Source organism: Micropterus dolomieu, linkage group LG13 (assembly GCF_021292245.1).
Source record: "Micropterus dolomieu isolate WLL.071019.BEF.003 ecotype Adirondacks linkage group LG13, ASM2129224v1, whole genome shotgun sequence".
In the NCBI taxonomy this organism is placed as follows: Eukaryota; Metazoa; Chordata; class Actinopteri; order Centrarchiformes; family Centrarchidae; genus Micropterus; species Micropterus dolomieu.
In genome coordinates, this window is record NC_060162.1 from 20284056 (window position 1) to 20311934 (window position 27879).

The window sequence follows — 27879 nt, forward strand, 5'->3', positions numbered from 1 at the left end:
TGTTACGGGAGTCCATTTTACAGCTGTGGGTTTAGGGCTACAACTACTGCTTATTTTCATTGTTGATTAATCTGTCGATTATTTTCTCGATTAATTGATTTGTTGTTTAGTCTATAAATGTCAGAAAATTGTGAAAAATCAGTGTATCAAGTATCATTTGAGTATGATGCTGCAGTATCTCGTCTGCTCTGTTTAAGTATTGACATATTTCTCTCGACTCCGTAATTGTCCATCTATCCCTGCTCCACTTCATTAATAATCCCCATATGTTGTACATTATAACCATTTCCTCCCCCACTAAGCTCCACAAACATTTTTTATTAACACTACTGCAGTTTCGATTCTAAATACCTGCAAGGGGGGAGTGAGCAGGAAAAGGGGATCTGCTGGAATTAGAAGCGTATGTTTATCAGGGAGATTTGCACTGTAAAGCCACTTTGATCTGTGATTAGCCGGAGTTCAGCCGTGGGTTTATAGTATAATCTGTAAGCGATCACAGGCGGCTGTACGTGAATATGTATCTGCACTTCACAGGTCAGGATGTGTGTTCTCAATCGTAAGTCAAATGAATGTACTGTGACAGGTTAGGTGACGTAAAGCAGCTTTTCCATTCCTTTTCATTTCAGTTGTTTAGATTTTTCATTTCTATATATCTATAAAATAAAAAATTTTAAAAAGCTCCACTGCTCACTCCAAAAGTCTGTCCATCCGAGCAATAGGGATAAATATAAAGCTGCTAGTTTTTTATTACAATGAAAAAATCACATTTAAATTAATTTAATTTTCAGTGCATTTATTTACTAACACAAATGTGCAAAGGAGACAAATATCACAGCAGTTGAGGACTTAAACCTGATGGACTTTAACTCCAAATGAACTAACTCAGCTGGACAAATAAACACACAATAGGAAAGTAAGAATAGGAAGGACCAATTTAAAACAAAAAGAGAGAAACACACAAAAAGTAAGAGGTTAGTAAAAGAAATAAAAACAAATAAAATCTGGAACAAAACATTACAAAAAATCAAGTGGTGTTTGGATTTTAAAAATGGTACTGATGTCGATATTTCGTCCGGACAAAGACATTACAGTGTGGGATTAGTTCTGTGTTTTTCACATCTATGAGCTGCAAAACATTATGCAAAAACAAAAACTGAAAACTAAATAACAACATTGTGAAACAGTGTTATTCACTGGAGGCATACGAAAAGAGGATTTGACCAGTGCTGTCTGGCATCGTGCAGAGAGAAGGATTTTGTCGTTTTGATAATACCTCCCACCATTTTAAATCTATCTGAATGCCCTAAAAGACCCACTAATGTGATACATCTGTTGGTTGTTAGTGGGATGGGACACATATGTTTTTCTTTATTATTCTAATGAGTGATTAAGTGGTTAAGGGTAACCCTCTTAGACTGTATATGTATATTTGTTGATTTGATTGACATATACAAAATAATAACAGTGAGAAGATAGAGAGTGATATCAAAAAGAGAGGGTGATATTAAACAGTGTTTTTCAGAAAAAGGAAAAAAAAACACAATTTAATGTTTAAACAATGATTTGAAAGCGAGCAGGAACATTCGAGACGTCATTGAGCTGCAGGGGGCAGCACTGAGCTCACAGAGAATAAAACCTACTTTAACCCAGTGAAGAAGAAAACGTCAACAGGAAGCAGGAAGAGGAGCTGCTGATGCTAAAGGTTAGGTGTGCAGTTTGCTGACATTCTCACCATATAAACTTTATTTAGGTTTTGTGTCATTTTTGTAAATTAAAACCGCAATGTTTCGTGTCAGTAATGAAGTCTATCAATGTTCAGATAAACAGTGATGTTTAAAATGAAGGTTTTTGAGCTGAAAATATGACAGGGTTATTGTAGACCTAAAGTAATGATACTAAATAGGCTAGGAGATGGGAATTAAAAGTACAACACCACCAGTAGCCTACTCTTCGTCGACTCTTAATTTGCCCCCTTAAATGAAATCTTAAAATCCTTAAAACAACCAACTACCCTTTTTCACAGCAGACGTTTGTGACTAGGAAATGTGTCATTAATGACTGTAACAATGGCTGCATAGGTGTGCCAGGTCCAGTGCAAGTAGGCATACTGGCTAACTATCATGGCTTACTGGGGCACTTAAGTGGAATGAAGCCATTGTTACTGTTACTGGTTACACCTGTGCTCATGCTGCTGCCACACATTATGTTTGCTGGGAAAAGGCCTATAACCTAAGATGCTGTGCTTTTGTGTCTTCACCAGTACATCAGACAGAAACAAATGTATATTTTTACATTAACATCACATTTATTCATTTAGCTGACGCGACTTACAGTTGCTATTTATGTCAGAGAGGACCCGGGTTTTCCGCACCAAAGCCATGCGTCTTATCCACTGCTCCATCACCACCCCACCCTAAAACCTACCTGACAATTCAATGAAGCATCCTTAATAAAAACTTAACAGTGACTATTAATAAATAGAAAAGTCATATAAAGTACAATAAAATCACGTAGAAAAAACCAAAACCACAGATATGCCTGGATTGTTGTTGTTACAGCCACGATTACCCTTAAACACCTCACTCACTCACTCACTCACTCACTCACTCACACTCACACACAGGCTTTTTCTCAGCTTGGCACTTTCCTGACAACACAGTTTCCTTTTATTGGTTAAGCTAAGTACAAATAATATATACATGCGTGTATTTAAGCTATTTTGGGTGGGTATTAAAAGCATTAATTGTACCCTCACATTGATAACTACATGACAGAAATCCAAGCATGTCTAAATAATAGGGGATCACATAGTCAAGCAGCAATAAAATACAATCCCCAAAATCTGTATTCTAGGCAGAAAGTCATAAATTCTGGGGACAAACCAGTCAATAATCCTCTCAGTTTGTCCTGATGCAGGTTTGAAGAACGCAGTAATCTGCTAAATTCTACCACTGCCAATGTGAATTATGATTATGAATGCATAATCTCTAAAATAACAACATTATTATGAAAGAATAAGCTTTTTTAAACTGAGTAAAGCTCCGTTTACAGTGGACCATAGCAGTTTAGAAGATCATAATCAGAGACTACACTCCAAGCAGCTCTTGTCTAACAGCGTGCTTAGTGGCGGCAGGTTTTTGGTGAGGGACTGAAACTCTTTCATGTTCAAAGTAAGTGAAAGTACACTTGCACTAATCAGATGATAAGGAGGAAATGTGGGTCCATGTCCATGTGCCACTGCGTCTCTACAAGCTCCAAAACATGTTCCCAACCTCGGGTCACGTTCCCCACATCCTCCCCTGCAGGTCTCCAGCATGGCGGGCAGACGGGCTCTGAAGGCCGTGCTCATTGACCTGAGTGGAACTCTGCATATAGAAGACACAGCGGTGCCCGGGGCGCAGGACGCCCTGAACAGGTAGGAGTCAGCCAGTCTTGTGAAGTACACATATGTTGGATTATTACATCATTCATTTTGTTATTATAGATGCATACGAATTGTAAATTTTAATTGCACTATGTTTTGTTGCGGTCAGGTTACGGCAGGCGTCTGTTGCTGTAAAGTTTGTGACCAACACAACAAAGGAGAGCAAGAGGAACTTACTGGAACGACTGCAACGTCTCAACTTCGACGTCCAGGTAAAACATCCAAAGGCATATTACTGTAATGTTAAAGAAATAAATAAGAGGTCGGTGTCAGTTGGGTGCTCTGCAAACAGCAATGTCCCAAATTTTCCAAAAACAAAGTCAGGAAAAGGGTTACAGCAAACAGCAAAATAATCACCTCATGTGATTCATTAATTCTATTTTTGACCTCTGGAGTGGCGCATTTTTCCCTGGCTTTGTTTTTGAAAATGAACGTCACTCTGCAGGAAAAAGAGATCTTCACTTCTCTGAGTGCAGCGAGGAGTTTGTTAGAGCAGAAGCAACACAGGCCTCTGCTGCTGGTGGAGGACAGCGCACTGGAAGACTTCACTGGTACTGAGCTGTGAGTGTGTGTAAACGTGTGTGTGTAAGAGACAGAAAGAGACCACGCTTCAGCTGGAGAATGAACTATATTGATTTTTTTTTACCCATTTTTATTTGTTTTGAACCTTTGTTTCAGCAATCAAATCAAACAACCTGAAAATGAAGAATCACACTTTAGATATTATTATTGACTTAGTGTTCATCACTCAGCATATGGCTGCTATCAGCTGAAAACTATTTTTTTAAGCTTTGCCTTGCTGAATAATCTATACCATTACATTCAATTTATCGTTTAACCTTTTAGTTTGTAAATGGCCAAAAATAGTGACAAATGACAGAATTAGAGCCCACTGTGTTCTCTTATTGTGACCAACACTGGAAAAGCCTAAAGGAATCAATTTAAAATGATGAGACTAATAACAGAAATTCTTTGTGAGTGTGACTCTGTAGTTGTTTGTACTCAGTAAATGGCTTGCTAAAGTAAAAGAAATGATCAACATTAATACTGACTGACTAATCCTGCTGTCTTGTCTTTTTCCAGGTATTGACACGTCAGAGCCAAACGCTGTCGTCGTGGGACTCGCTCCTGATCACTTCAACTACCAAACACTCAACAAGGCTTTCAGGTGGTCAGCTCATTCACAGGACACATTCTTCAGTGACTCACAACATTTGAGTTCCAGTTATTGAGAGGTTTTTCTGACAGAAGATGAAGTAGTCTAGTTTTTCCTAGCTGGTGTGAAAAAAAACAAGTTTTACATTTTTTGATTTCTCTTACTGTGCTTTAATTTCTTTAAAATGAGGGTGTAAATCATTTGTCTGCCTTTTATTAATCTTGCTTTTTGACGTGTTAATCGTGTATATTTCTGGACAGAATGATTCTGGATGGAGCGCCTCTCATCGCCATCCATAAAGCCCGGTACTACAAACGTAAGGATGGTTTGGCCCTCGGCCCCGGGCCCTTTGTGACAGGTCTTGAGTACGCAACAGACTGTAAAGCTACTGTGGTGGGAAAACCAGAAGAGACTTTTTTCACACAGGTTGAAAAATTATATTTTTACATGTTTCCATCTTTTAACTCGTTAGAAAAAAGAAGGTTCTAAACTCATGATATGCTGATATAATTATTTATTGGTTGTTTCCTTCACATAGGCTCTGTCTGATTTAGGATGCAGCCCAGTAGAAGCTGTCATGATAGGAGATGTAAGTATATGATCAATTGAGATTCCTTGACAGCACGTTTATTAAGTACATTTTCAACATTTAACAGAGAGACTTGTATAAACTGAGCAAGAATAGGCTCATTTCTATGAACAGGCCTCAAACCTGAGATCTTCACACAGTGTTTACTGACAGTTGTTTTAGAACATAACTCAATGTTCACTGTTTGATACAAATATTAATCAGCCGGTAGAAAACTTCAGTCTGTGTCTTGTTGCTGTTTTCCCACAGGACGCCAGAGATGATGTGGGCGGGGCTCAGAACACAGGAATGTTGGGAATTTTAGTCAGAACTGGTAAGAAAAAAACTTACACTTCTTCCTTCTCCCATCTCTGCCTAAACGTAACTAACAGCAACTGACTGTTGCACAGTGACTAGATTCTATTATTCTTCCTCATCTTCATCAACTGTAATGTCTTCATAATAGCCTGTGTACTGTGGTATTGTCCCTTGGATCTTACCTCATTAGCTACAGAATACTTATCCATCCAGTGGTGATTGTTGTTGTTTTTGTGGTTGATGATATTCCACCTTCTCTCCGGTCATCTCGCAGGTAAATACAGAGAAGGAGATGAGAATAAGATCAACCCTCCTCCCCACCTGACATGTGACAGTTTCCCAGATGCTGTCGAACACATCCTGAACAACCTGCTATAAGTAACAGAATCTTTCTTTTGCACAGAAAAACACTCTTTCGGTAGTTGTTTTAACACTGGAGGGAAAGAAATTATTAAATTATTCCCCTCATCCTAGACATCCTTAATTATTCTACTCATCCCCTCAGCCTGAATAAGGAAAAATAACAATTCCGTAATCCTCATAAGTGTGACTGATTGATCTGTAATCAAAACGTCCATTTGATGTAAGACTTCTCTCTCCAAAATGTTTAAAAGTAATAGCATGCATTTCAAAAGTACCAACCATCTGTTGCACATGATAACAAACGTTTTGTCATTATATCATAATGTATAAAGTTTGAATTTAAAAAAATGCAGCTGGTAACTGTTGTTTATTATTTCATTGTACTTATGATCATTGAACAGATAAACAAAAAGACTGCTTTAAAAAACAGTAGCACTGGCTCAGAATATCAAAGCTTTCAGGTACTTGTTTAGGAGGGTTGTATTTGCACATTATTTCAGTATTTTATTTATGTTTTTCTTCCCCAAAGTTCACTTGAGGGCCAAAAACAATGCTCATGTTAAAATGTGCACCTTTGTGTCAGACAGACTCGTACTCTCTCTCCCAGGCTGTGTATCTGTCCATCAGGTTTCGTGCCGAGGGTTTGGTGTGCGCGAGGACTTCCAGGAAGTCAGCTGTGGTCACAGTTTCCAGCTGGATGGCAGGCATGTCATCGTCTCCTGTGAAGGAGAATCCCAGTGAGGGGATTTTTGTGCGGTTATAGCACTAGACCTCTGTGTGTGAGTGTGTGTGTTGTCCTACCGTCCTGATGTGACTCCAGAGCATCAAAGATCTTGCGGACTGGTCTCATGGCAGCCTCCTTACACACCAGTGTTATATCAGAGCCAGAGTAACCCTCCATCTCCTGAAACACACACACAAACAGGCAGATAAGGCCTAGCTGATGGGCACTGTGTTGTGATCGTTGCTACTGAGAAGAGCTAACAGAGTACAAACATGCATGACAGGCAGTGCATGAGTTAACACATTATTTTTCCCAAACAGCAAAACTCATTTTTATTTAATCCCAAACATGGCAGTTATTAATATATACATGGCACAAGAAAATGTGCCATAGATAACTGATTAAACTTTTGTTACAAGTCTTACTGTAACACACCTTCGCCAGCGTTTCATAGTCCAGCTCAGTTCGTAGCTCCACCCCTCCTGTGGAGCTAAGAGGGGGCAGCCAGTGAGAGATCATGGCCTGGCGAGCTGGCGAAGTGGGAAGACTGACTAGAATCCTCTTCTCTAACCTCCTCAGCATGGCATGGTCCAGTTCCCTGAGAACAGGAACAGTTCAAATCTGTGCACAGCAGTTCATTTCTCGTTCACTTAGAGTCCCGAATTATTCAGATTTTTCCTCTATGCAATTTCATTGTTGACATGTAAAATGTTGTCCCTTGCTTTTGTGGCATTCGGTAAAATAATGCATTTAGTTCCTCTTGTGTATTGTTTGTTTGTTTTTCATTACATAAGATAAAATACAGTTGGTGTGTGTTTATGCCGTTACCAAGGCAGGTTGGAGGCAGCCAGTACAAACACCAGGTCCTCTGATCTCGCCAGTCCGTCCATCTGAACCAGCAGCTCAGTCTTCATCCTGCGACTCCCCTCATGCTCTCCCCTGAAAACAGTCTGCTGTCACATCAAGTTTTTATTCACCACCACACTGCTCGTGACATGAGTAAATAGTAACTATAGGGTTGAGCTGGTCAGTCTCTGTACAGTGTTCTGCCCGTTGGTTTTCATAGTTTAATAAAGAGCTTCATAATTAGGCTAAAGTGATCATTTTGCTTTTCTTGGTTTCACAATTACAGTATTAGTTCTTTTTATTACACATGAGGATTTGGATCAAAACTATTTTAGTACAGTTTTGACTTTACTTTCTTTTTTGTTTTCATGAATTAATCCTTCATAAAAATACTCATCTGTCTTCTGACCTTTAGAAATATAAATTAACTAATGTTTTAATTATATATTTTGTACAAATGTATGATGTCAAATATTTAATGTAAAACATAACTATCATGGGTTCACAATTTCTAGGCGTCTAAAGCCATGTGCCAGACACATTTGCTATTGCGGGGAAAGAATCGCTAACCTTCAGCAATGGGACAAAACATTTCCATTTACCACACTTTGTGGTTCAGCTCACCCCATGCTGGTTCCTCTCTGGCTCATCACCGACTCCAGCTCATCCAGGAAGATGGTGGATGGGGCGTGGTACCTGGCCAGCTCAAATAGAACCTGCAGATACAGTATATAGATACATAAGAAATGCCAAGTATAGGAGACTGTGTTTTTTTTTTTTTCTATTTGTTGCATTTAAATTGTTGTGTGCGTTGAAGAATAACCTACCCTGACCAGTTTCTCAGAGTCTCCTCTCCATTTGCTGACGATGCTGGAGGCTGAGATGTTGAAGAAGGTCGTCTTACACTCTGTAGCCACGGCCTTGGCCAGCAGGGTCTTACCTGTACCTATGCGTGTGAGTCACATGATCATGAGTCCATGTCAGGAAGAATTCTGAAATGTAAAACTCTTTAAAGTAGTCCACTGATTAAGCAAACAACATGTTTTTCTGTCATCAGCGAATATGGCGAAGGTTTACACCAGTGCAGGTGTTACCTGGAGGGCCATAAAGCAGCAAGCCCTTCCACGGAGACAGGATGCCTGTGAACAGCTGGGGGTACTGTAAAGAGAGAGAAGTAAAATATGAAGTGAATCGCAATATATTTCAATATGAGAATATTTTATATTTTACAGGCAATAAAACATGCATTTCCATTTTCTGCAGACCAATCAGGAGCTGAGCTGTGTACAAAGAAAACCTGATTTGCGTGATGTATAGCTGCGTTGGTTCTGCAAATACCACACACTACAAATTTGTCTGAATTGTAGGTGGCAAACAGAGGCTGAGTGAAATCACCAAACTGACCTTATTCCCCAAAGAATGAATAATAATGGAGACAGAAGTTGGGGATTGTGGGAAGGTGGATGTACGGCGTTATTCAATAAAACAGGCCAGCAGAATAGAAGATGGACACATCAGTCCTCATCTCTGTCTGTAAATGTCAAGAGGATGCAGACAACCTGATTTGTTGTCATCATATCCATGAGAGAGAGGTCTAGGTGATGATGATAGAAGTGTGTGTGTCCTCTACTAATGTGTTTGTATGGCAGGTTTTATTTATATGTGCAATCTCTGTATGCAGCAGCAGCAAAGTAGTGTGAATGTGGCTGTGTATATAAATTCGACATGGCATTGCATGTGTGTGTTCCCTCCACCTTGCCTATCTATGCGTGTATGTGTGTTACCATATTATGCCACATATAGATTTAATGTCAGCCTAACAGACTGGCCTGACCCCGCTGCCCTCCTTGTCTTTAAGCCCTTTAAAGGAGATGTATTCAGAATCGAAGTCCGGCGACCGGAGCGGAAATACCAGCATGCCCAGGCAGCGGCCGCACCTTAATGGGATAGACGACGGCCTCTTTGACTAATCGCTTTGCGTCCTCCAGGCCAATGATGTCCTCCCACCGCACATTGGGGCTGTGCAAATAGATGTCCTTTAGGGATGAACATACACACACAGAGTGAATGCATGTGGAAGATGTCAAGAAATGTTAGAATGGACGCACACACATCCTGGAGCTATTAGGCTTTTGTAAATAGGTGTCCTTTAGAATGAAACATCCGATAAGGGAAATAGATAGAACCTGGGCCTTCATTAATACAACAGATCAATTCATTCACAACAAAGATCTTTACTGCTCTCTAGTGGACATACTGGGTATCCCATCACTTCAAGCATATTTTCAAATTCTGTGCCACATGTTAAGCTAAAATCATCTCCTCTGTGTGTTTGTTTCTTGTTTGTCAGTGTTTGCTGAATAGTATCTTAGTGGGTGTCGTACCCTGCTGATAATTGCAGCCAGTTGTCTCATCTCACCGCTCATTCCAGAAAAGCCACTGAGGGGCTTAAGCAGCCTTTCCTGCAACACAGCATAAAATCATAATTATTGGTAGTAGTGTAGTACTATTAGTAGTTTTACTAATGTTGCTCTTTTGTATTTTGCGCCAAATGTCAAATGTCTTAAGAAATAATTATATTTTATGTGTTTTACAGTCCGGATTAACTGCTCGTCACAAGGATTTTTATTTCTACGGTGTTGCTCAGAGGCTCCAATGTAATTACCATGTGGTCGGAGTCACTGCCAGCTCCTTTGCCGTCAGTCATCTGGCCCTAAAACAGGCAATACAAGATTTTTACACATTTAGGTGAACATGGGCATAACAACAAAACTGGCTGAAGTGATTTGGTTTTAAATTTAAATTAAAAGGGAGTGAACATATTAATCAGGTTGTGTGTATGCTTTGTATTTATGGAGGGACTTGGAATTTTTGCTGTTAATGTCTACTCCAAAACATGCAGGTGCTGGTTTAGATTGTAATGGTTTGGAGATCATTCCTGTAAAACCATCACATAAATTCTGATGGTGGGATTTGCTGTTAATTTCTAGTTTTACAGGAGGAAGGTTACTAATAACTGAAATATGTCTTCAAAAAAAAAACAACAAAAAACAATCACCTTCATCCATAAATAACAACAATCACTGCCCCAGTACCTTTCTGTTCATGGCTGCCTCCCCAGCTGGTCCATTTCTGATGGAGGAAACGTTGAGACCAAACTCTGACGACCCCGGAGGGACAGAAGAGCCGATCTCCTGGAAAATGGAATAGTCATTAGGATGTCATAATAATCCCCTTTTATTTTAATATATTCAAATGTTGGTTGTTTTGCGTTTAAAGTTGTACATTTGTCTGTGAACTGGCAGCTGGTCTCTTGGATCCGCTTCCGGACTGTGGCCTCGGGGACGGGATGATTTTGGGAAGAGGCTTCACAGCTGAACAGGAACTTCTGAGGGATAAAAAGACACACAGAAGACATCTAACAAGTTGGTAGAGCTATCATTATTAGATTTTTTAAAAACTGGCTCAAACTAATTTCCTGTTGTTTTTTGAGTATTTTACTCATTTTGTTTTTATTGTTAGCATATTAAGCTCTGTGAAATAAAAAGGAAGGCGTGAGATTGAGGGACTCACCTCTTTACTCCAACACTTCTTGCACGTCTGTTTTCACCTTGACAAAAAAACAGAAATTTTCTATTGACATAATCGAGATTTAATGAGAACATCCCAATAATTCAAAATTCAGCATTAAGAATGAGGTATGATGTCTATGCTGCTCAGTGTTTCAGCAGAGGTCGTATACCTGGTTCTGCTGTTCTCCTGATAAGTTTGGGATACCTCTGGAACTTGACGTAGTGATAACTCTCGTACTCCATCAGCACCATCTCCAGATCGATGTTATCACAAACCTCGAACCTCCTCACACCTCCGTTAGTCTCCTGGTCCAAGGCCACTGCTGCAGCCATGTACCTGGCGAATGGACACACACGAGAACTCACAGACATGCCCGCACATTGGAAAGATAAGTAACAAGGGCAACTATGTCTGCCGCCTCTATGAACCTGGGGAGTCCAATGTGATGGATTGCATGTAGCCAGTAAACTCAGACCCTTTCCGTGCACACACACACACACGGCCTTCTGCAGGCGTGTTACTATGGGCCCAATATAAATGGGCACAGCTTTTAAACTGCTGTTACTCACATACCTGCTTCTTTAGTAACATGTATGATAGTAATTGTAAATTAATCCATAAATTTAAGTATTTCATACTCGTTTCTCTTTCATTATGTCTTTGCTTTAATTGCATTTGTGTTCTTTAACTTTCATGTCATCAGCAGCTGTGCTGTTCAAAAATGCATTTGTGTGGTAAACAAACCCAACCTGCGCTTTTACTGTTACCTAGCTAAGACCATCTGAATGATTTTATGTAATGCAATGTTTTTTGACATGTCACACATATGTACCAGCACACAACTTCATACTGACCCTTGCCCCAGCAGGTGTTGGTAAATGAGGATGAGGAGGCTCTTCTTCTTCATCTCAGTCCTCACCTCATCCTGTTGGACAGCAACACAAAGCACACTCAGCACCTCAAACACAACTGTTGCACTAATGATAACAGCAACAATAAAATGTTCAGTTCCATGTGTGGTAGGGGAGAGCGGGGTGATTTGAGCCTGTGGGGAAGTTGACCCGCCCTGCGATGGACTGGCGACCTGTCCAGGGTGTACCCCGCCTTTCGCCCGATGTAAGCTGGGATTGGCTCCAGCCCCCCACGATCCTGTACACAGGATAAGCGATGGACGATGGATGGATGGGAAGTTGAGCCACCCCTCGTTTCTCATTTGACCACACATTTTTGAAGAGGCATCTATTTTCCTCACCCTATGATGAAGAGAGGCCCATGGAATATGTGATAAGCACATTGGAGATCAAAAACTGTATTTTGCTGTTCAAAGTGATTTTTTTTTTTATGTTCAAGGATTCTTCTGGTAATCTGAACAATTACAGACAGGTTTGAGAAAATCTTATGCATGCGTTAGTGCTTTATAAAGTTACAATATAAGGCTGTACCGTTAGCATGATGTTACCCTTAAACTGCTGGCTGACACAAATTTGTTAAAATAGCAAGGATGGGGTAATTTGAGCCAAAAGACCTCTGGGAAGTTGAGCCAGCTATTTTGATGTAATTTTATAGTAATTTCATAGCTGCAACGTTTCACTATCTAAGTGCAATTAAATGTTTGGACCTTGCGTTTGAGTTAGCACGATGAAATGACATTGATGACCCCCGACACCCATGTGGCTCAACTTACTCCTCATATGGGGCAAGCTGAGTCCACTTTTTTGGAAAGCCATATTTTGAAAACTGTTCATGATAGATCCAAATTGATTTTTGCACGACATCGTAAAATATATGTACATACTTCAGTTGGAGACATTACTGCCATATCCTCACTTTAAAAACACCTCAAGTAAAAACTGGCTGAACTCACCCTGCTCTCCCCTTCTAAGGTATCTGTGTTTTGACTGTAGGTGAAAAAATAAACTAATAACAAGTACTCTTGTTGCTATATTAAGGTTAGGTCTTTTTTTTTTTTTACAAGCACATATGTTCCAAATAACATTAGCTCAGTTTTATTCTGATGTCTCAGTTCTTGTGTGACACCAAGCCAGAATGCACATTACCAGAACCATGAAACCAATACAGTGATTTTCCTATTGTGTGACATGTTAAAATCTTTTTATATCCAGTCTATGGTTAAAATGCCTTCTGTTCAAAAGCTTTTTCATGTAGCACAAAACCACATTGATGATTACGATTAACTTAAGCGACCTTCACCCAAGACAGGAGTTCGGTTCCTGTGTCAAACAAAGTTTTTTTCTGTAGTAACGTTATTTTTAGCGTTAGCTAGCTATTGTTAGCAATAATTGTGTTGTACTATGTTAAGTTCCTATTAAAAGCCTTGACAGCCCCCGAAGCTCTTCACTCTAACCGTAACCATCACAGGGGTGTGTGTATAAACCCTGATTGTGTGTCGGCCGCAGCGCTTTTGTGCAATAGGGAACAGAAAACGCTCAAACATGTCGTTTTGGAGACATCAGTCTGCCGTTTCTATATGAGGACGTGTAGGTAACCTAACCTCGGTAAATTAACTTTTCCCAACTAAGTTACATATCTTACCAGTAAGCGGTATTTTCAAAGGGCCATTTTCACAGCACACATTTCTACTTGAAATAGCAGGAAAAGCACAGATAGAAAAACAAATACTGATGATGGCTAAGTTATGTTCCACAACAGCTAAGTTAACTTTTTAGGTGTCCTGTAAGTCATCACACACCTGAATACCACGCGGTCCACATTAATGATATTAATAATAACACCTGTGTTTGACGACTAAAAAACGTTTAAAGTCCAGTAATAGTAACGTTAGTGTAGTATTTTAGTACAGTTTCCTTCCCTGGTTTAAACCAAACATTTGGTATGAGAGACAAAATCCCAGTAGAGGGCGACAAATCCCGACAAATGACCATGGCCTGACTGGGTATCTAGGCAACCAGCATACGCTGATTAACTGTTGCCCTGGATCAATGCAGAACTAGCCTGATTAGCTCAACGGCTAACTGCTTAACGTTTAATAGACAATTTAGCTGTTGTTTGCCTAACGTGTGTAAAATACACTGACCATGCCCTGGATACACATTACCATCAGTATAAAGTTTTTTGTCATCTGGGACAGTTAATTTGACCATGAGCAGAGGTAACTTCACATGCCCCTCTCCCATGCATAATTGCTAACGTTTCTAAGCTAAACGTTATTAGCTTGCCAAAACTTGTACGTCAAATCTGCTAGAAAACACAAAAGACAAAACCCCTTATTCACTCACCGCTTCCCGGGCTTGATGGGCGATTTTCATGGATTGGTATGAAAGCTCCATCGTAATGAAAAATGTTAGTGAGACAGTTTTCGGATGTTCGTCGGTTGTTTCTGAAGTCTGTTTGCGGTGTTTGTGTGGGTATGATCCTTTGCCCTCTGGGCTGCCGTACATACAGGTGTAACTCCTGTATGTGTGTGTGAATACAAACAAAGAAAATACTGCTAAACACTGACAATGCCACATAACTGCCAACATTATGTAATTATAGTAAGCTTGTATTTAGTAGCTTAAAAGTGTTTAAGAAACAAAGAACTCGAGATTACATGTGTTTGAAAACTCTGGAAAGTCAGGTAAGTGGACCTCTGGTTAAGATTGTCTAAAAAAAAAATATCTTATGTGACAATTAATTAAAACTGCTAACTCTTAATTGATTAAAAAAACGAAACCTTTTTCTGACTTTATTGTACTTTCCCTGCAAATCACATATATTTTCCATCCATGCAGAATATTACATACAGAACTCCAAATTTAAAGGGTAAATAGCACATTTGTTATGATATTTCAGTTTTAGTTCCTTTCACTCACAGATATTGCCATCAGTTGAAAAGTTCAGCCTCATTTACTTCAGCCTCATGTTTATGTTGTAAAAAGATTTATATGCAAAAATAAATGATGTGATACTGAATATGTCCACTAGAGAGCAGGGAAGTGCTTTGCTGAGAGTAAATTGCAGCTGTGAAGATGCAATGAAGACACAGGGGTCCTATCTATTTCCTTTGTCTGATGTTTCATTTTAAGGGACACCTGTTTATGTAAGCCTAATTGCACGAAGATCTGCGCGAGTCTTTGTGTATGAACATACTCAGCCTGGCTTTCTACTAGTGTGAATGTGAACCTTGTTTTTTATTAGTTTGTATTGTCTGTATCCATCCTTTTTATGTCTTTCCACTTGCACCCGTAACTTTGCTGTGTGTTTGTGTGTGTTCACCCCTAAAGGACATCTGTTTTCCCTGCATGTGGTGGGGGGACATTATCATCATTGAAGGTACAAAGCGATTAGTCAAAGAAGCCGTCATCAATCCCATTAAGGTGCAGTCACTGCCTAGGCATGCTGGTATTTCAGCTCTGGTCGCCTGGCTTCGATTCTGAATACATCTCCTGTAAAGGGCTTAAAGAGGAGGGCAGCGGGGTCGGGCCAGTCTGTTAGGCTGACGTTAAATCTATATCTGGCATAATATGGTAAAACACACATACACACATGGATAGATAGACAGGGAGGAAGGAACACCACAGAGTGGATAATAAACAGTATTAAACACACACATAACACGTAGTATGCACATGTGCTATGACATGAATGTGTACACGAGCATGCACATTCACACACTCACCTCTATGCATGTGCACATACACAAAAGCAGGCACAAGCGAACACACGCCCACATAAAATACACAACGCTTCTATCATCATCACCTAGAGCTCTTTCATGGATGCGATGACAACAAATCAGGTTGTCTGCATCCTCTTGACATTTACAGACGGAGATGAGGACAGATGTGTCTATCTTCTATTCTGCTGGCCTGTTTTTCTGAATAATACCACCTGTTCACGCAGCATCCCTCCACCTGCCCGCAATCCCTAACCTCATTTCTGTTTTTATTAACTCTCCAGACTATATAAGGTCAGTTTTGTGATTTCATTCAGCTTGTTTACCACATGATGTGTATTTTTGTTTGTTGTGCAGGACAAAGTCATCTCTGATGGATTATAGGTCAGTGAAAGGCAATATGTACTGTGATTACACGCTTTTTGATTAATAAAGTATCTGAATCCAGCCTAATTTACATCACTATGGTTACATATAGTCCAGTAGTAGCAGTTGGCCTCTTTATGCCAGTGGTGCTGTATAAAGGCTCACTGAGTTCTTTGAGACTGATATTTACTTGATGTGTATATAGTAGTAATAAATCAGGCTTGTCTCACTTTCCTTCAAAAACATTTATTTCTTCTGGCACTGTCAGTTTTCATTTTTACCCCACAGTAAATTGCACATCTGCTCATCAACATTTAAGGTACAGTGATACTTTTTTTTGTCATTTTGCCATCCATCCATGACACCACACTGCTACTGATGCTGCTGTATATAAATCAGATAACTCCAGTTTCAGGTAATAATACAGTAGAAGTTCATTCCACAGAAACCAGGTATCAGGTATCAGTTTGAAAATACGATTGTTTTATCTGAAAAGGAACAAACTCCGGGATAGTGGATTCAGCTGCAGAGACAATTCAATGTGAAATACACAAATAACTTTTCCAAAAGGCTTTGATTTTATGCCTGTGGTTAGTGTTTGTTTTTTTGCCCTGTTGGGATAGTGTAAAGTTCCTAACAATGAACGGAGGACACTGGAGTTCAAGTGCATCACTAGTTACATTTTCATTGAAGCTCATAAAACTCAAGATGCAGTTTTTGAAAATGAATGTAACATGTAAAATTACAGTATAACACGGCAGATGACTAAAGTACAGAACATCTTTGTTTCTTTCCATTTTGAACAAACATTTTAAAGGGCTCCCATATTTCTAACTCATATCTGTTAGGGTTTAACAGCACCATACAGTATGTGGGGTAAACTAGAAAATGTCTTACAACCGTGATTAGATTTTATAAACCAAAGTTTTGACAGATGAAATGATTGAACCCGGACACATTACAGCTAAAAAAGTTATGGTTGTGAGAAAAAAAAAGTGTGAAAATTGCTCCATTAAAATTTAAATTCATTGCTACACAGTGGCTCTGAAGTAGTGAAGCAGACACCACAACAGAGTAACTATAATGATTAAAACACTGCTGTCTCTGAGCTGGTATGGATCTGACTATGACTCATACAGAGCCCAAAATGGGACACTGCGCGCGCGCACACACACACACAGTCCAGGCAGTTTTCTTTAATATAGCCCCTCAGGTTTTCAACATTTTCAAAAAATATATAGTATAAACAGATCGGGTGTGAATGAGAAAATGGAGCCAAATGTCAAAAGACACTTGATCTTTGGAGCAAGCGCACTTCTTGGCATTGGTCTCTGTGACTGGTTTAACACCCTCATTTACAGAGAATCCACAGGCATATAAATATGAAATTGCTGTATTTAATAAGAAAATAGTGGCTTTGCATTGTATATTTGTTGTTTGTTTTACAAGCCTAATTCAGCATTGCATATTTGTTTTAAAAGTAATTCCTTGGTCCCCAAATTTGATAGTCAGCAAGCACTTTTCAAATCACAGCGTCAGCGTTTAATAACCAACACTTACTTTAAAAGTGGTTTGTTGCTACAAGACTTAATACTCAAAAGCCCGGTTACAAATGTTGCCTTATTGTTTCTAGGAGAATCTTTGATTTGGCAAAAGTAGAAACTACTTGTGGAAGAACTCGTTGGGGCTCAATTCTTTGAGCCAGATCCTAAAAAAATATGGTTGACTTTTTTTTTTAATGTTACGTGTTACCTCACTGACTACGTAGGAAGTTTGATCTCTGAGAAATGCTTATTGTGTAGAATAAGATGCTATGAGCGAGGGACTCTGGCCGACAGTCTAGGGCTTGATTCAGATTGCCATGTTCTTGAGTTTTACATAATGTGGTGAGTGGTACAGCCTTTGAGTCAATGGACTGGTGTTGGTAAAGGGACAAAGGACTCAACACTTTATTTTGTACAGAGGAAAATTGAATGTAGATGTGATTAACTGTACTAATTCAAATTGTAATTGTTTACAATTCCCTGTAAAGATAATTGAACTTGAAATGATCTGGCACAGATTTTTTTTTGCTAGATGTTAATGGTCAGGGGTAAAATGGTGTGTGATGACAAGGCGAACATTTGATGTTATTGTTCCCGTGTGGGCGTCCAAGCTTTTAAAGTGCCTCAGAAAACTCCAGCCTCTGTAAATAGTGTACCAGCTTCGAGCAGCAAACCCTTGGCGTAGACACGTACGGTGTAAAACATTGTGAGGAAGTCCTGGGTGCTGAAGAAGGTGTCTGCCAGAGCGAATCCCAGCGTGGAGGGGATGAAACCCCGGCCGTACTCCACCATCCATGTCCCGGCACTCCAATGGACAGACGTGGCCTCGCCTATACCGTGTACGATGGTGTCGCCTGTTGGGGAATAAAAGATTTGGAAGTAAGAGAAGAGACACAAAAAAGAACACTACCCATTTCTGCCATTCAGATATGTTTTCCACATTCATTTAGGATAGACCAAAATAAACAACAATCAAATAAAACAGGATTTACCAGGATAGTATATCTCACTCTTGGTTGTCCCCTCTTTCCACTGTCTGAAGGTGCCGGATATGATGGTGTCAGAAATCTCAGCCCAGTAACGACCTTATCGAAGTAGAGAGTTTTACATTTCCAATACAGATTGATCACAAAATCCCAAGAACCCCCATTACAAGTGTCAAGGAAAAGGCTCCCAAGTAGGGTTGAACGATTAATCGTTTTCAAATCAAAATTGCGATTGCCGGTTTCATTCCGCTCTCTGCAGGCTACGTTACATATCCGCATGGAGCATTTCAGAATAAAAGCGTTTTGCCTGTCTGATTTGTTCAGATTTTGCTTATTTGTTCAGTTGTCCTTGATTTTTGTGCTTCTACCATGGTTAAGTAGGCTATGTAGTTAAATTTTGTCTTTTTTTTGTCTGTTTAACTGTGTTTATTGTTGATGTACGATCGGGTGTCTCCAAAGGGTGTTTTATGACTTCCTGCCTGGTTCATCTGCATTATATTGGCAGTGACTATTGAACTTTAGCAAAACTTCATTTGCAATTCGAATCGTAATCGCAATATAGGGCAGAAAAATCGCAATTACAAATTTTTCACCATTTCGTTCAGCCCTACTCCCAAGTATTGGTTTACAACTGACAATACTAGTAAGAGCACTAATAAATACTAGTAAGAGCTAATAGCACATATTGCATCAATGGGGTAAATACCTAGGGAAAGAAGTAAGAGTTAACAAAAAAGTGCAATCAATACAGGATAACTGTAAGGGGATAGAAGAAGAAGAGCACAGGAAGTGCATGTTAGATGTTAGGAGTTACAGGTGTCATAAGAGAAAGTGTTCTCAGAAGAGATGAGTTTTCAAGAGCTTCTTGTAGTTAGAGAGGGACGCTCCTGCTCTGATGGCATGTGGTAGCTCGTTCCACCATCGTGGTGTCACAGATGAGAACAGCCGGGACTGAGATTGCTTTGTGTGAAGGGATGGCAAAGCCAGGCGGCGTTCGTTGGAGGAGTGCAGTGGCCGAGAAGGAACGTAAGCTTGTATTATGGAGTTTAGGTAGATGGGTCCAGACCCAGTAGTAGCTCTCTATGCAAGCATTAGTGACTTCAATTTGATTCGGGAGGCCATGGGTAGCCAGTGGAGGTCACTCAGTAATGGAGTGACGTGTCCTTTTGGGCTGATCAAAAACAAGACGTGCTGGTGTGTTCTGAACCATTTGTAGGGGTTTCACCGTACAGGCTGGAAGACCCGTAGGAGGACGTTGCAAGGCGAAAGATAACAATGGCTTGTACCAGAAGCTGGGTGGCATACTGAGCGAGGTAGGGCCTGATTTTCCTTATAGAGCAAAGTGGCACGACGGAGAGACAGCAGCGCAAAATAACATGATTTTATAATGTCTGAAAGAGTGCAGACATTATAAAATCATGTTATTTTGATGATTCTTTTCTCTTTACAATCACTAGCTCGACACACGTACAGAACTGCAACCCCCTCCACTCCTCACCTGAGTGTCCTCCTGTGTCCACTGCAGTACCAAACAACAGCAGGTACTCTGTGAGTGAGGCGTGTAGGAGACACATGGAGCCCATCCAACCTCCGGCGTTCACAAACACCCACTGCAGGTCCTCGTCTGGCAGGATGTGGCCGGGATACCTAGTTCAGTTACACTTCATTAGCTGGTTTTTAAATGCACAATAGTGCTGTGATACATGTATATTAGATTGTAATGTGCATGGAATAATTAATTACACACAACTTTTCTTTGTTTTGATTTCAGCATTATATATATCTCTATCTATCTCGGCATCAGCCACTGAAAAACCCGTATTGACCACTAATTAGTTAAGATTTCGTTGTGCACGATAAACAATGCATTCCAGAGTTGAGCAAACTGTTGGTTAAACATTAAATTGTTGGTTACTTTAAAACTAACCGTCATCACAGGTTTATGTGAATATTTGATCTGTTACCTGTCAGATTTATTGTACTCTCAAACATTGTCCACTTAATCAGCTGAGTGTACTGGTGAATAGACAGAAGAGGCTGATAGAAGAAAGGTTTTTGAAGGGATTCCATATTTTTGAAACACAAAAATACAGTAGTTTATTTTGATACACTTAAATTAGGTTATTTGGTATCTTACTTTAATATACATTTTGATGTATTTTTGCCTATTGTTTTGATGTGTACATGTTCACATCAGAAAGTGAGTGATGAATGATCATTCACCTTCTTTTAGACTAAATCATTACTTGGTTCATTGAAAAAAAAATGCACAATGCTGCAGTCCTATCTGCAAGGCAGAGTAGGTGCGTTTTGTCAGTTGAAACAGGCTCAGCTCTTCAACACAACATGCCATGTGGCTTTAAACACTCAGTTTGAATAGACCACAAGTCTGAGTGGGAATGAAAGTGGATAGACTACCAGTCAATCATAATTTTGATTGATGGATCAGTACAAATATTTTCCTGCCAGTGACTGTCTTAAGTTATTTCTGAGCAAAATGTAATTGTTACCTCTTCCTGAGCTCCACCACCACTTTGGAGAAGGCCTGCTCATGGTCCTGTCCTGAGAAGAGAGACATTTATAGTAGTAGGAACAGTAACAGGCCTATTTATGCAGTAAGTTAGGCAGTGAGTAAGGCAGGGGGGGTGACCATTCGGCTGCTTACATAGGTGTCGTTTTACTTCAAACTGTGTTTGAGTTAACTGCAGGATGGTCTTGGCTTCATTTAGACGTAGACTACTCATTACCAAACTCACCTGCGTACTGTTTGGCCAATTTGGCGACGTCTTCTTTGTTGAATACGTAATTCTTGGTGGCCATCCAGTGCCGCAGCAGCAGCATGGCCAGGACGGTGACTGCGACGAACACGAACAGTCTTAAACTCGTTCTGACCACAGACATGGTTGAAACAACACGAAACAGACAGAGACACAATAGCAGGTTTGTCTACACGTGTAAACAGAGGTAGGCAGGTGGCTCCAGCTCCAAACACGCCATGGGTACAGGAGGGGTGGTCCAACTGACAGCTTCTTCCTGGTCAGGTGGGGGCGGGATGTATCTGTTCAGCCAATCAGTGGATGAGTCAGTCACGACGGCGACGACAGTTTTAGGGTTGCCAGCAGCCAGTAAAACCCCCTTTACGTAGTTTTATTTATCTTGCATATTTATGCAAAAATAGTTATCCACAAAGATGCATTTTGAGAGAGGAACATATTCTTTTCAATGTTATTAATAGTTGGTGGTTTTCACCCTTATTTTTTGGACTATTAGAGGTTTGTCATCATACGTTGATTTGTCCCAAAGAGTACGTTTTCTCTCTCTTGTCAAAAAAACAGGAAGTAGGTTTTGTGGACAGATAGCTGTTAGCTGTAGTTCAGAATGATTTGATGGTTCGGCGATAGATGACATTTCTCAAACAGCAACGACCGACATGAGCGGCAAAAAAGAAGTCTGTTTTGATCCAAAAGGTAAGGGGCTTTGTGAATTTACTAGAGTTAACAATTCATTCATACAATACATGTGTAGCTGCAGATAGTTTACGAAGTAGTTCCAAACTCTATTTAAAATCTGGCACTCTTACCCTTCATTACTATATGCCAAATCCACCAGAAAATGACTAAGTTAGGATAGACTATTGAACTTGGTTTCATTACACTTAAGAGCACTGCTATCGATATTGTCGGCTAACGGTTTACATAAATCCTTCACCCAAGTTAAGCGCGTCACTCTTCACACAATCCAAACATTAAATATTTATCTAACAAAACAGATGCTTCGTGGATTATTTACAAGCCGAATTTATTGGCAGGTTCTAGCATTTCGTAAAATGTCATAAAAATAAATCTAACCTGAAACTAGCATTACGATACTAGAGGAACTATTTAAAGTAACCTATTTTTAAATGGAGTTCGTCACATTAAATTCCAGTGTAAAAGAACGTACAGGTTTGCTAAAATCAATATATGTTGTTGTAAATTCAGTCCAGTTATTCCAATTCAGTTATGATGAAGCTAATGTGTCTGGTCTGTCCTTCCGCATTGGCATAGTGCTCAATGCCTACAGTAAACACAGCCAGCTATGCTGTCTCGTGACTTGAGTTCCTGCTACTTTTAAAATCATTAGTTGCAGCAATACTTGGCAACATTCAACACAACACGTCAGCAATGTTCCTCTGGTTGTTAACACTACAAATAAAGAGGGTGAAATGGACAGTGATTTGTTGAACAGATTGATTTCTGTGCACTTGCCTGATTGGCTCTGAAGAGAACCAACAATTATATTTGTCTTGTCTTATGTCTCCTAAATCCCTCAGAACACCAGCACCTACGTTACAACCCTCTGCGGGACACCTGGGTCCTGGTGTCGGCCCACCGCATGAAGAGACCCTGGGCAGGTCAGGTAGAAAAACCTCCTGAGGAACACATCCCCAGATATGACCCCCGCAACCCACTCTGTCCTGGGAACACACGTGCAAATGGAGAGGTGAGAACAGGTACATTAACGCCATTAATGCCTTTCAGCCATAGTGTTTACTACTTCTCATCCCATGTTAGCTCCGCCCAGCCCCAACACTAGTCTGGCTCTAACAACAGAAAAGATGGAAGCAAGCAGTAAACTCTAACTCATCCGGTCAGAAACCTGTAGATGATGTTGCAGATGTTTCATCCATACTTTTCTCCAGTCAAGGGTGTTGAAGAAATATTGTGAGCCAGGTTCAGGTGTGAAGAATTTTCAGAGACTGTTGAAGACTTAACATAGCATTGTTTATTGAGCCCGGCCAAGGAGATACAGTGCCATCATACAACATGTGAACACGTCAAATGCCAACACCAAATCTGAAGGATAACATCTTTTGAGCCCTTTTATGCTTCTCTCTTCCCCTTAGTGCCTGTAGGTTTCTCTAGTAGGTCATCTTTCACCTAGAACAACTAATCTATCTGATGTTTAGACTCCAATGCTTATTGGAATCTAACACCATCCATGAGTTGTACTCTATTCTGTGGAGCCAGTGAGTTCTGGTAAACATTCTTGTAGGACTCAACCTTGTAAGATTCCCAGAGAACACTGATATCTGCTAGCCTGACGCCTGAGCTACTGTCACTAACTAATCAGTCTATTGTTGTCTCCCTGACAAGGACAAGTACATGTGAGAAATACCTAAAGCTAGAATGTCAGAAAACACTTATGGGGTCAGCTAAATTACTCTAGACCTGTCCTACCTTTCCCTGTTACATCAACAAAGCCCCTTAAGAAATATTCACAACAAAGGGGTCTTTCTGCTAGTCACTACTGGTGCTGTGGACATATACCATTAATCAAATTGCGTAATTGAACCATGCGCTAGTGTTTGCAATTTTATTGCACATTTTTGATACATATCTCTAAATTCTCTTTGGTCAACAAAATAACTGTTGTTTTTTTCACCCATTTTTGATATACAGTGTCTGTCTATTTCTCTCTAGGAAAATCCAGACTATGACAGCACTTTTGTTTTTGAAAATGACTTCCCCGCTCTTCAGCCACATGCTCCAGATCCTGGTTTGTATTATTTCTGATGCTGTAAAATACAGTTACAAGTCAATGTATTATAACAGAAAATAATAGCTGTAATATGTACTGTAATACTACAGTAATAGGTAACTAGTCGCATAAGCATTTGTTCAGCTGGTTGCAAAAAAGCAAATTTCTGGCATTCACTTTCATGTAGTTCTGAAGTTATTTTGTGCAATGCAATGAAATTATACACACAGATTGTTTGTTTGCTAAGTTCAATCGTTTGTTTATTCTATTTTACTCATTAGTGGTAAAAATGTAGTTTCTACAGTTATTCAAGGTTTAAATTAACATTGACAGTGTTCCATACTTTCATACAGCCATTGTCTGCTTAAATATAATACTTTGAGGAGTGTTTGATTTACACGTTAGGCACAACACATTTTATTTTTGTGGTAATTTCAAGACACAGATTCAGTGGGTTTATTGGGTGCTGGTGGATCGATGTAGTTGTGCCTTAAAATTACACAGCAAATGAATTGTGTGAATGAAAAATGTGGCGCATTATTAAATACAGCTTACATCTGCCGTTGTGTTGTTCAGGTTCGGATCACCATCCATTGTTCCAGTCTAAAGCTGCCAGGGGCGTCTGGTGAGAACAAAGCCTCATGTCACATATTACAGGAATAATCAGTGTTTGCCGCTTTACTGTGCTAAGGTTTTGGCATTGTGTGTAAAGTATGTGTAAATGTCGTAATTATTATTTGGATTACTGCACCTCTATGTGCTATTCATTGAAACTAAATCTGTCACAATACATCACATAGCAATATTTATGTTTGATGTGATATCTGGTCCTTTACCAATAAAACAGTGAGATAAATATTAACGTAATATAAATTAACATGTGGTTGGAAGGTTAGAATGTATTCAGGGATGCATCTTAATCAGTGTTCCTTTCAAAAATTATGATGCATTCAAATGTATGACTAATTAAATCTGTACTGTTGAGTGCAATCAGAGCAGGCATGCTGAGGCTTTGTTGTTATCATCATCATCATCATCAGCTATTAGGTGAAGCTAATTTTGTTAATCAGCGCCCTGCATGCCACCTGTTTTCAGGACATGTTAAACTATGTGAAACAAAATCCCAAATCCACACCATACATATATTAAAATTTGTGTTTTCCTCCGGGACACCAGCAGATGGGGATGTTTTCTCACCACTCCATTTAATAGGAACTAAAATGCTTAAATGTTATGATGACATGGAATCCAGTCCAGTGGTAGTAAATGGAGGATAAGAGCTTTCTTTCCCTGAGGCAAAATCTTGCATATTCCTGGGAGAATGTTGTATTCAGCAATGGTGTGGGAATGGGGACTGGGCCAGCTTTCCGGTCTGTAGACTGTTGGGTTTATTCACTCTCAAAGGCAATAGGTCTGAGTCGAGAAGTCTAACAGTAGAGTTAATCCTTTGTCAGTGCTCACTTACTCACGCAATAATAATATAATAATAATAATAATCCTTATTTGTAGAGAACTTTTCAAAAACAAGTTACAAAGTGCTTTAACAAGTGTAAAGAATAATACAAACAAAAAAACAAAACAAGATAAGAGCATGAAAAATTAATATAAAATTAGTAAAATACAATAAAATAAAAGGGATAAAATAAAATAAAATAAGATCGGGAAAGGCTCTCCTATAAAAGTATGTTTTAAGAAGGGACTTAAAAGAGTTCACTGACTCAGCCGACCTGATTTCCTCGGGCAGGCTGTTCCAGAGCCTCGGGGCCCTGACAGCAAACGCTCTGTCCCCTTTAGTTTTCAGTCGAGACTCTGGAACAGACAACAGACCTCTGCCCGAGGATCTCAAGGTACGTGCTGGTGTGTATTGGACTAAAAGTTCAGAAATATAACAAGGCGAGAGGCCATGAAGAGCTTTAAAAGTGATCAATAGAACTTTAAAGTCAATTCTAAAACATACTGGGAGCCAGTGTAATGAAGCTAAAATAGGAGTAATGTGGTCATATTTCTTTGTTCTGGTTAAAAGCCTGGCAGCTGAGTTCTGGACAGTCTGGAGTCGATCAATAGATTTTTGGGTTAAACAGGTGAAAAGGCTGTTGCAATAATCCAGGCGTGATGAGACGAAGGCGTGTAAAATGGTCTCGGTGTCCTTAAAAGTTAACATAGATCGAATTTTTGCTGTATTTCAATACACAATAGCGTTATAATTTTGACATCACCAGAAAGCTGAAGTTGCACAACACTTTATCTTGAAGCTTGACCTCACCTTACTGTGTGATCAGTAAGTGAAGCTCCATGACCGCAAGCACATATACAACCCACTCACATGTCATATCACATCAAAGATATATGGTTGTCAGTACAGGATTTTTTCTTTTCTTTTTTGTATATTTTAAAGATGTTACTGAACAATCCCGAATTTTGGGAATACTTGAAGTATTCTGCCTGACAGCAGAGTTACACAACAACTGAATAATGGATGAAATCATAACACTGTACTGCATGTGCTGGTTGAAAACTCAACTTGGTGTTTAAATCCCATGTCTTGGCAGATGTTGAAGCTGTCAGTCGTTGCTTACCACACGCACTCACAGAGTAATGAAGCAGAGAAACAGTCCTGATTGATGTGCTGCGCTGTCTATGTATTGATTGTTAAATTTCAGGCTATTTTATGTAATGTGGCGGTTGTATGCTTGTTTGTTTAGTACAGTTGTTGTGCTGCTCAGTCCACACACAGTCTCGTCTCGGTCATGTCTTAAACGATGGACTTGCTTGTGCTTGTTGCTCTGCAGCCACATTCACAGAGCCAATTGGAGGGAAAAGAGAATGGGAAATGGGATTTGGGTCATGGGAGACAAAAGACAGAGTGTGAGGGAAGAGGTGAGAAAATTCCTTTGACACGAGTAGTTTTCATGGATAGTATTACAAAAATCTTTTTTATTTTTTATTTTTTTTTTACACCATAGGCCTCTTTTCATCATTACTCTTTCATATAGTTTTGCAAGTATGTAAACAAAAAAGCTGTAAAAAAGAAGAGAGAGAAAATGTACAAAGCAAAATATAACATTACCAAAAAACAATCAAACAATACAAAAGAAAAACAGGTAAAGAGATGCAGGGAACAGACTGACATAAATACATCTTGTTTATAGCACATAAATATCACATTCATTAATTTCCTTTAGGTGACAACGGTAGTGATATTATTTAATCCATTATTTATACCCTAATTAACTAAATAAATGGTTCATTGGAACTAAAATATTGTATCTGCTTACTTGCAGCTTTAAAGAACATGGAAAGAACATGTGAATTTCTCCATTACATAAATATCCTTCATAATTTTTATATATATGTGTGTGTGTTTGTGTGTGTGTGTGTATGTGTGTGCATATATATATAACAACAATTTTAAATAAAGACTTGTGTCTTACTAAAGTCATGTTTTGCAGGTAATTGGCCCAGGTACTGTATGTATGTCAATCCTTAACAGAATCTTAATATCAAGTAGCCTGCCAAAAGTAATGAACTACATTGGAGTCCCAAAACATATGATAATGTTTGGCAATAACAAAACCCCATTGGCTCCAGCAAGTTCACCCCTTCTCAGTAATACATTCCCTCCCAGCAGAACGATCCTAAATCCTGAGACAAATAAACATTATGTTTGCTAGTCACACCACTTAAAACACTGCCTCTACTTTTCTTATTGTGACATCAAATTACAATAGCTCTTGATAAGAAACTTAGTTTCCAAGAACAATGAAATTGCTATGAAAATAATCTTTGAGTCAACCCATGCTGATAAAACTATAAAACAGGGCTAAAAAGGCATGCTAACCTTGGTGGTAACCAGGA

At 39.5% G+C, this 27879-nt stretch overlaps 4 protein-coding genes across 11 annotated transcripts in view; 2 read left to right on the forward strand and 2 right to left on the reverse strand.

Moving 5' to 3' along the window:
• Window positions 1-1587: 1587 nt before the first annotated feature.
• On the forward strand, window positions 1588-7653 carry hdhd2 (haloacid dehalogenase-like hydrolase domain containing 2). Of its 4 annotated transcripts, none has more exons than XM_046066793.1 (9): window positions 1588-1702; window positions 3306-3415; window positions 3534-3636; window positions 3870-3975; window positions 4508-4592; window positions 4841-4896; window positions 5135-5169; window positions 5419-5482; window positions 5741-7653. In XM_046066793.1, the coding sequence occupies exons 1-9, from the start codon at window positions 1694-1696 to the stop codon at window positions 5842-5844; spliced, it is 672 nt and encodes a 223-aa protein (XP_045922749.1). In that variant the 5' UTR covers window positions 1588-1693; the 3' UTR covers window positions 5845-7653. The 4 variants fall into 4 exon arrangements, with proteins under 4 accessions (XP_045922749.1, XP_045922745.1, XP_045922748.1 ...); XM_046066789.1 differs by having other exon boundaries at window positions 1592-1702; window positions 4841-5006; window positions 5119-5169; XM_046066792.1 differs by having other exon boundaries at window positions 1678-1707; window positions 4841-5006; window positions 5119-5169.
• katnal2 (katanin p60 subunit A-like 2) lies at window positions 6178-14382 on the reverse strand. Of its 4 annotated transcripts, XM_046066786.1 has the most exons (17): window positions 14230-14374; window positions 12057-12225; window positions 11827-11897; window positions 11142-11308; window positions 10973-11009; window positions 10685-10787; window positions 10495-10593; window positions 10065-10112; window positions 9784-9861; window positions 9337-9435; window positions 8494-8557; window positions 8227-8345; window positions 8024-8115; window positions 7382-7492; window positions 6989-7151; window positions 6631-6733; window positions 6178-6548 (listed from the first exon to the last, which is right to left on the reverse strand). In XM_046066786.1, the coding sequence occupies exons 2-17, from the start codon at window positions 12195-12197 to the stop codon at window positions 6409-6411; spliced, it is 1635 nt and encodes a 544-aa protein (XP_045922742.1). In that variant the 5' UTR covers window positions 12198-12225; window positions 14230-14374; the 3' UTR covers window positions 6178-6408. The 4 variants fall into 4 exon arrangements, with proteins under 4 accessions (XP_045922742.1, XP_045922741.1, XP_045922743.1 ...); XM_046066785.1 differs by lacking the exon at window positions 12057-12225 and having other exon boundaries at window positions 14230-14382; XM_046066787.1 differs by lacking the exons at window positions 12057-12225; window positions 14230-14374 and adding an exon at window positions 13683-13831.
• A 1822-nt stretch (window positions 14383-16204) lies between these two features.
• sigmar1 (sigma non-opioid intracellular receptor 1) lies at window positions 16205-21540 on the reverse strand. Its single transcript, XM_046066034.1, has 5 exons — window positions 21261-21540; window positions 21015-21066; window positions 20003-20151; window positions 18511-18603; window positions 16205-18372 (listed from the first exon to the last, which is right to left on the reverse strand). The coding sequence occupies exons 1-5, from the start codon at window positions 21403-21405 to the stop codon at window positions 18143-18145; spliced, it is 669 nt and encodes a 222-aa protein (XP_045921990.1). The 5' UTR covers window positions 21406-21540; the 3' UTR covers window positions 16205-18142.
• Window positions 21541-21762: 222 nt separating this feature from the next.
• galt (galactose-1-phosphate uridylyltransferase) overlaps window positions 21763-27879 on the forward strand; it is a 37088-nt gene continuing 30971 nt past the window's right edge. Inside the window, exons 1-4 of one of the 2 annotated variants that reach the window (XM_046066033.1) lie at window positions 21763-21971; window positions 22817-22986; window positions 23967-24042; window positions 24601-24649. In XM_046066033.1, the coding sequence (XP_045921989.1) occupies window positions 21935-21971; window positions 22817-22986; window positions 23967-24042; window positions 24601-24649 (332 nt within the window). In that variant the 5' untranslated portion in view covers window positions 21763-21934. The remainder of the gene's footprint in view (window positions 21972-22816; window positions 22987-23966; window positions 24043-24600; window positions 24650-27879) is intronic. The other variant, XM_046066032.1, reaches the window with a different exon arrangement.

Coding starts and splice junctions, on each gene's coding strand:
- hdhd2 (XM_046066789.1), top strand. Junction 3,976..4,507: donor CGCACTGGAAGACTTCACTG/GTACTGAGCTGT, acceptor GTCTTTTTCCAG/GTATTGACACGTCAGAGCCA. Junction 5,007..5,118: donor AAGAGACTTTTTTCACACAG/GTTGAAAAATTA, acceptor TCCTTCACATAG/GCTCTGTCTGATTTAGGATG.
- katnal2 (XM_046066786.1), bottom strand. CDS start 12,197: ATGTGTGGTCAAATGAGAAACGAGGGGTGGCTCAACTTCCCATCCATC. Junction 11,309..11,826: donor CAACACCTGCTGGGGCAAGG/GTCAGTATGAAG, acceptor TCCATTCGCCAG/GTACATGGCTGCAGCAGTGG. Junction 6,734..6,988: donor ACTATGAAACGCTGGCGAAG/GTGTGTTACAGT, acceptor TGTGTGTTTCAG/GAGATGGAGGGTTACTCTGG.
- sigmar1 (XM_046066034.1), bottom strand. CDS start 21,405: ATGTCTGTGGTCAGAACGAGTTTAAGACTGTTCGTGTTCGTCGCAGTC. Junction 20,152..21,014: donor GTGGTGGAGCTCAGGAAGAG/GTAACAATTACA, acceptor TAACTGAACTAG/GTATCCCGGCCACATCCTGC. Junction 18,604..20,002: donor GGACACAGGAGGACACTCAG/GTGAGGAGTGGA, acceptor TACTTCGATAAG/GTCGTTACTGGGCTGAGATT.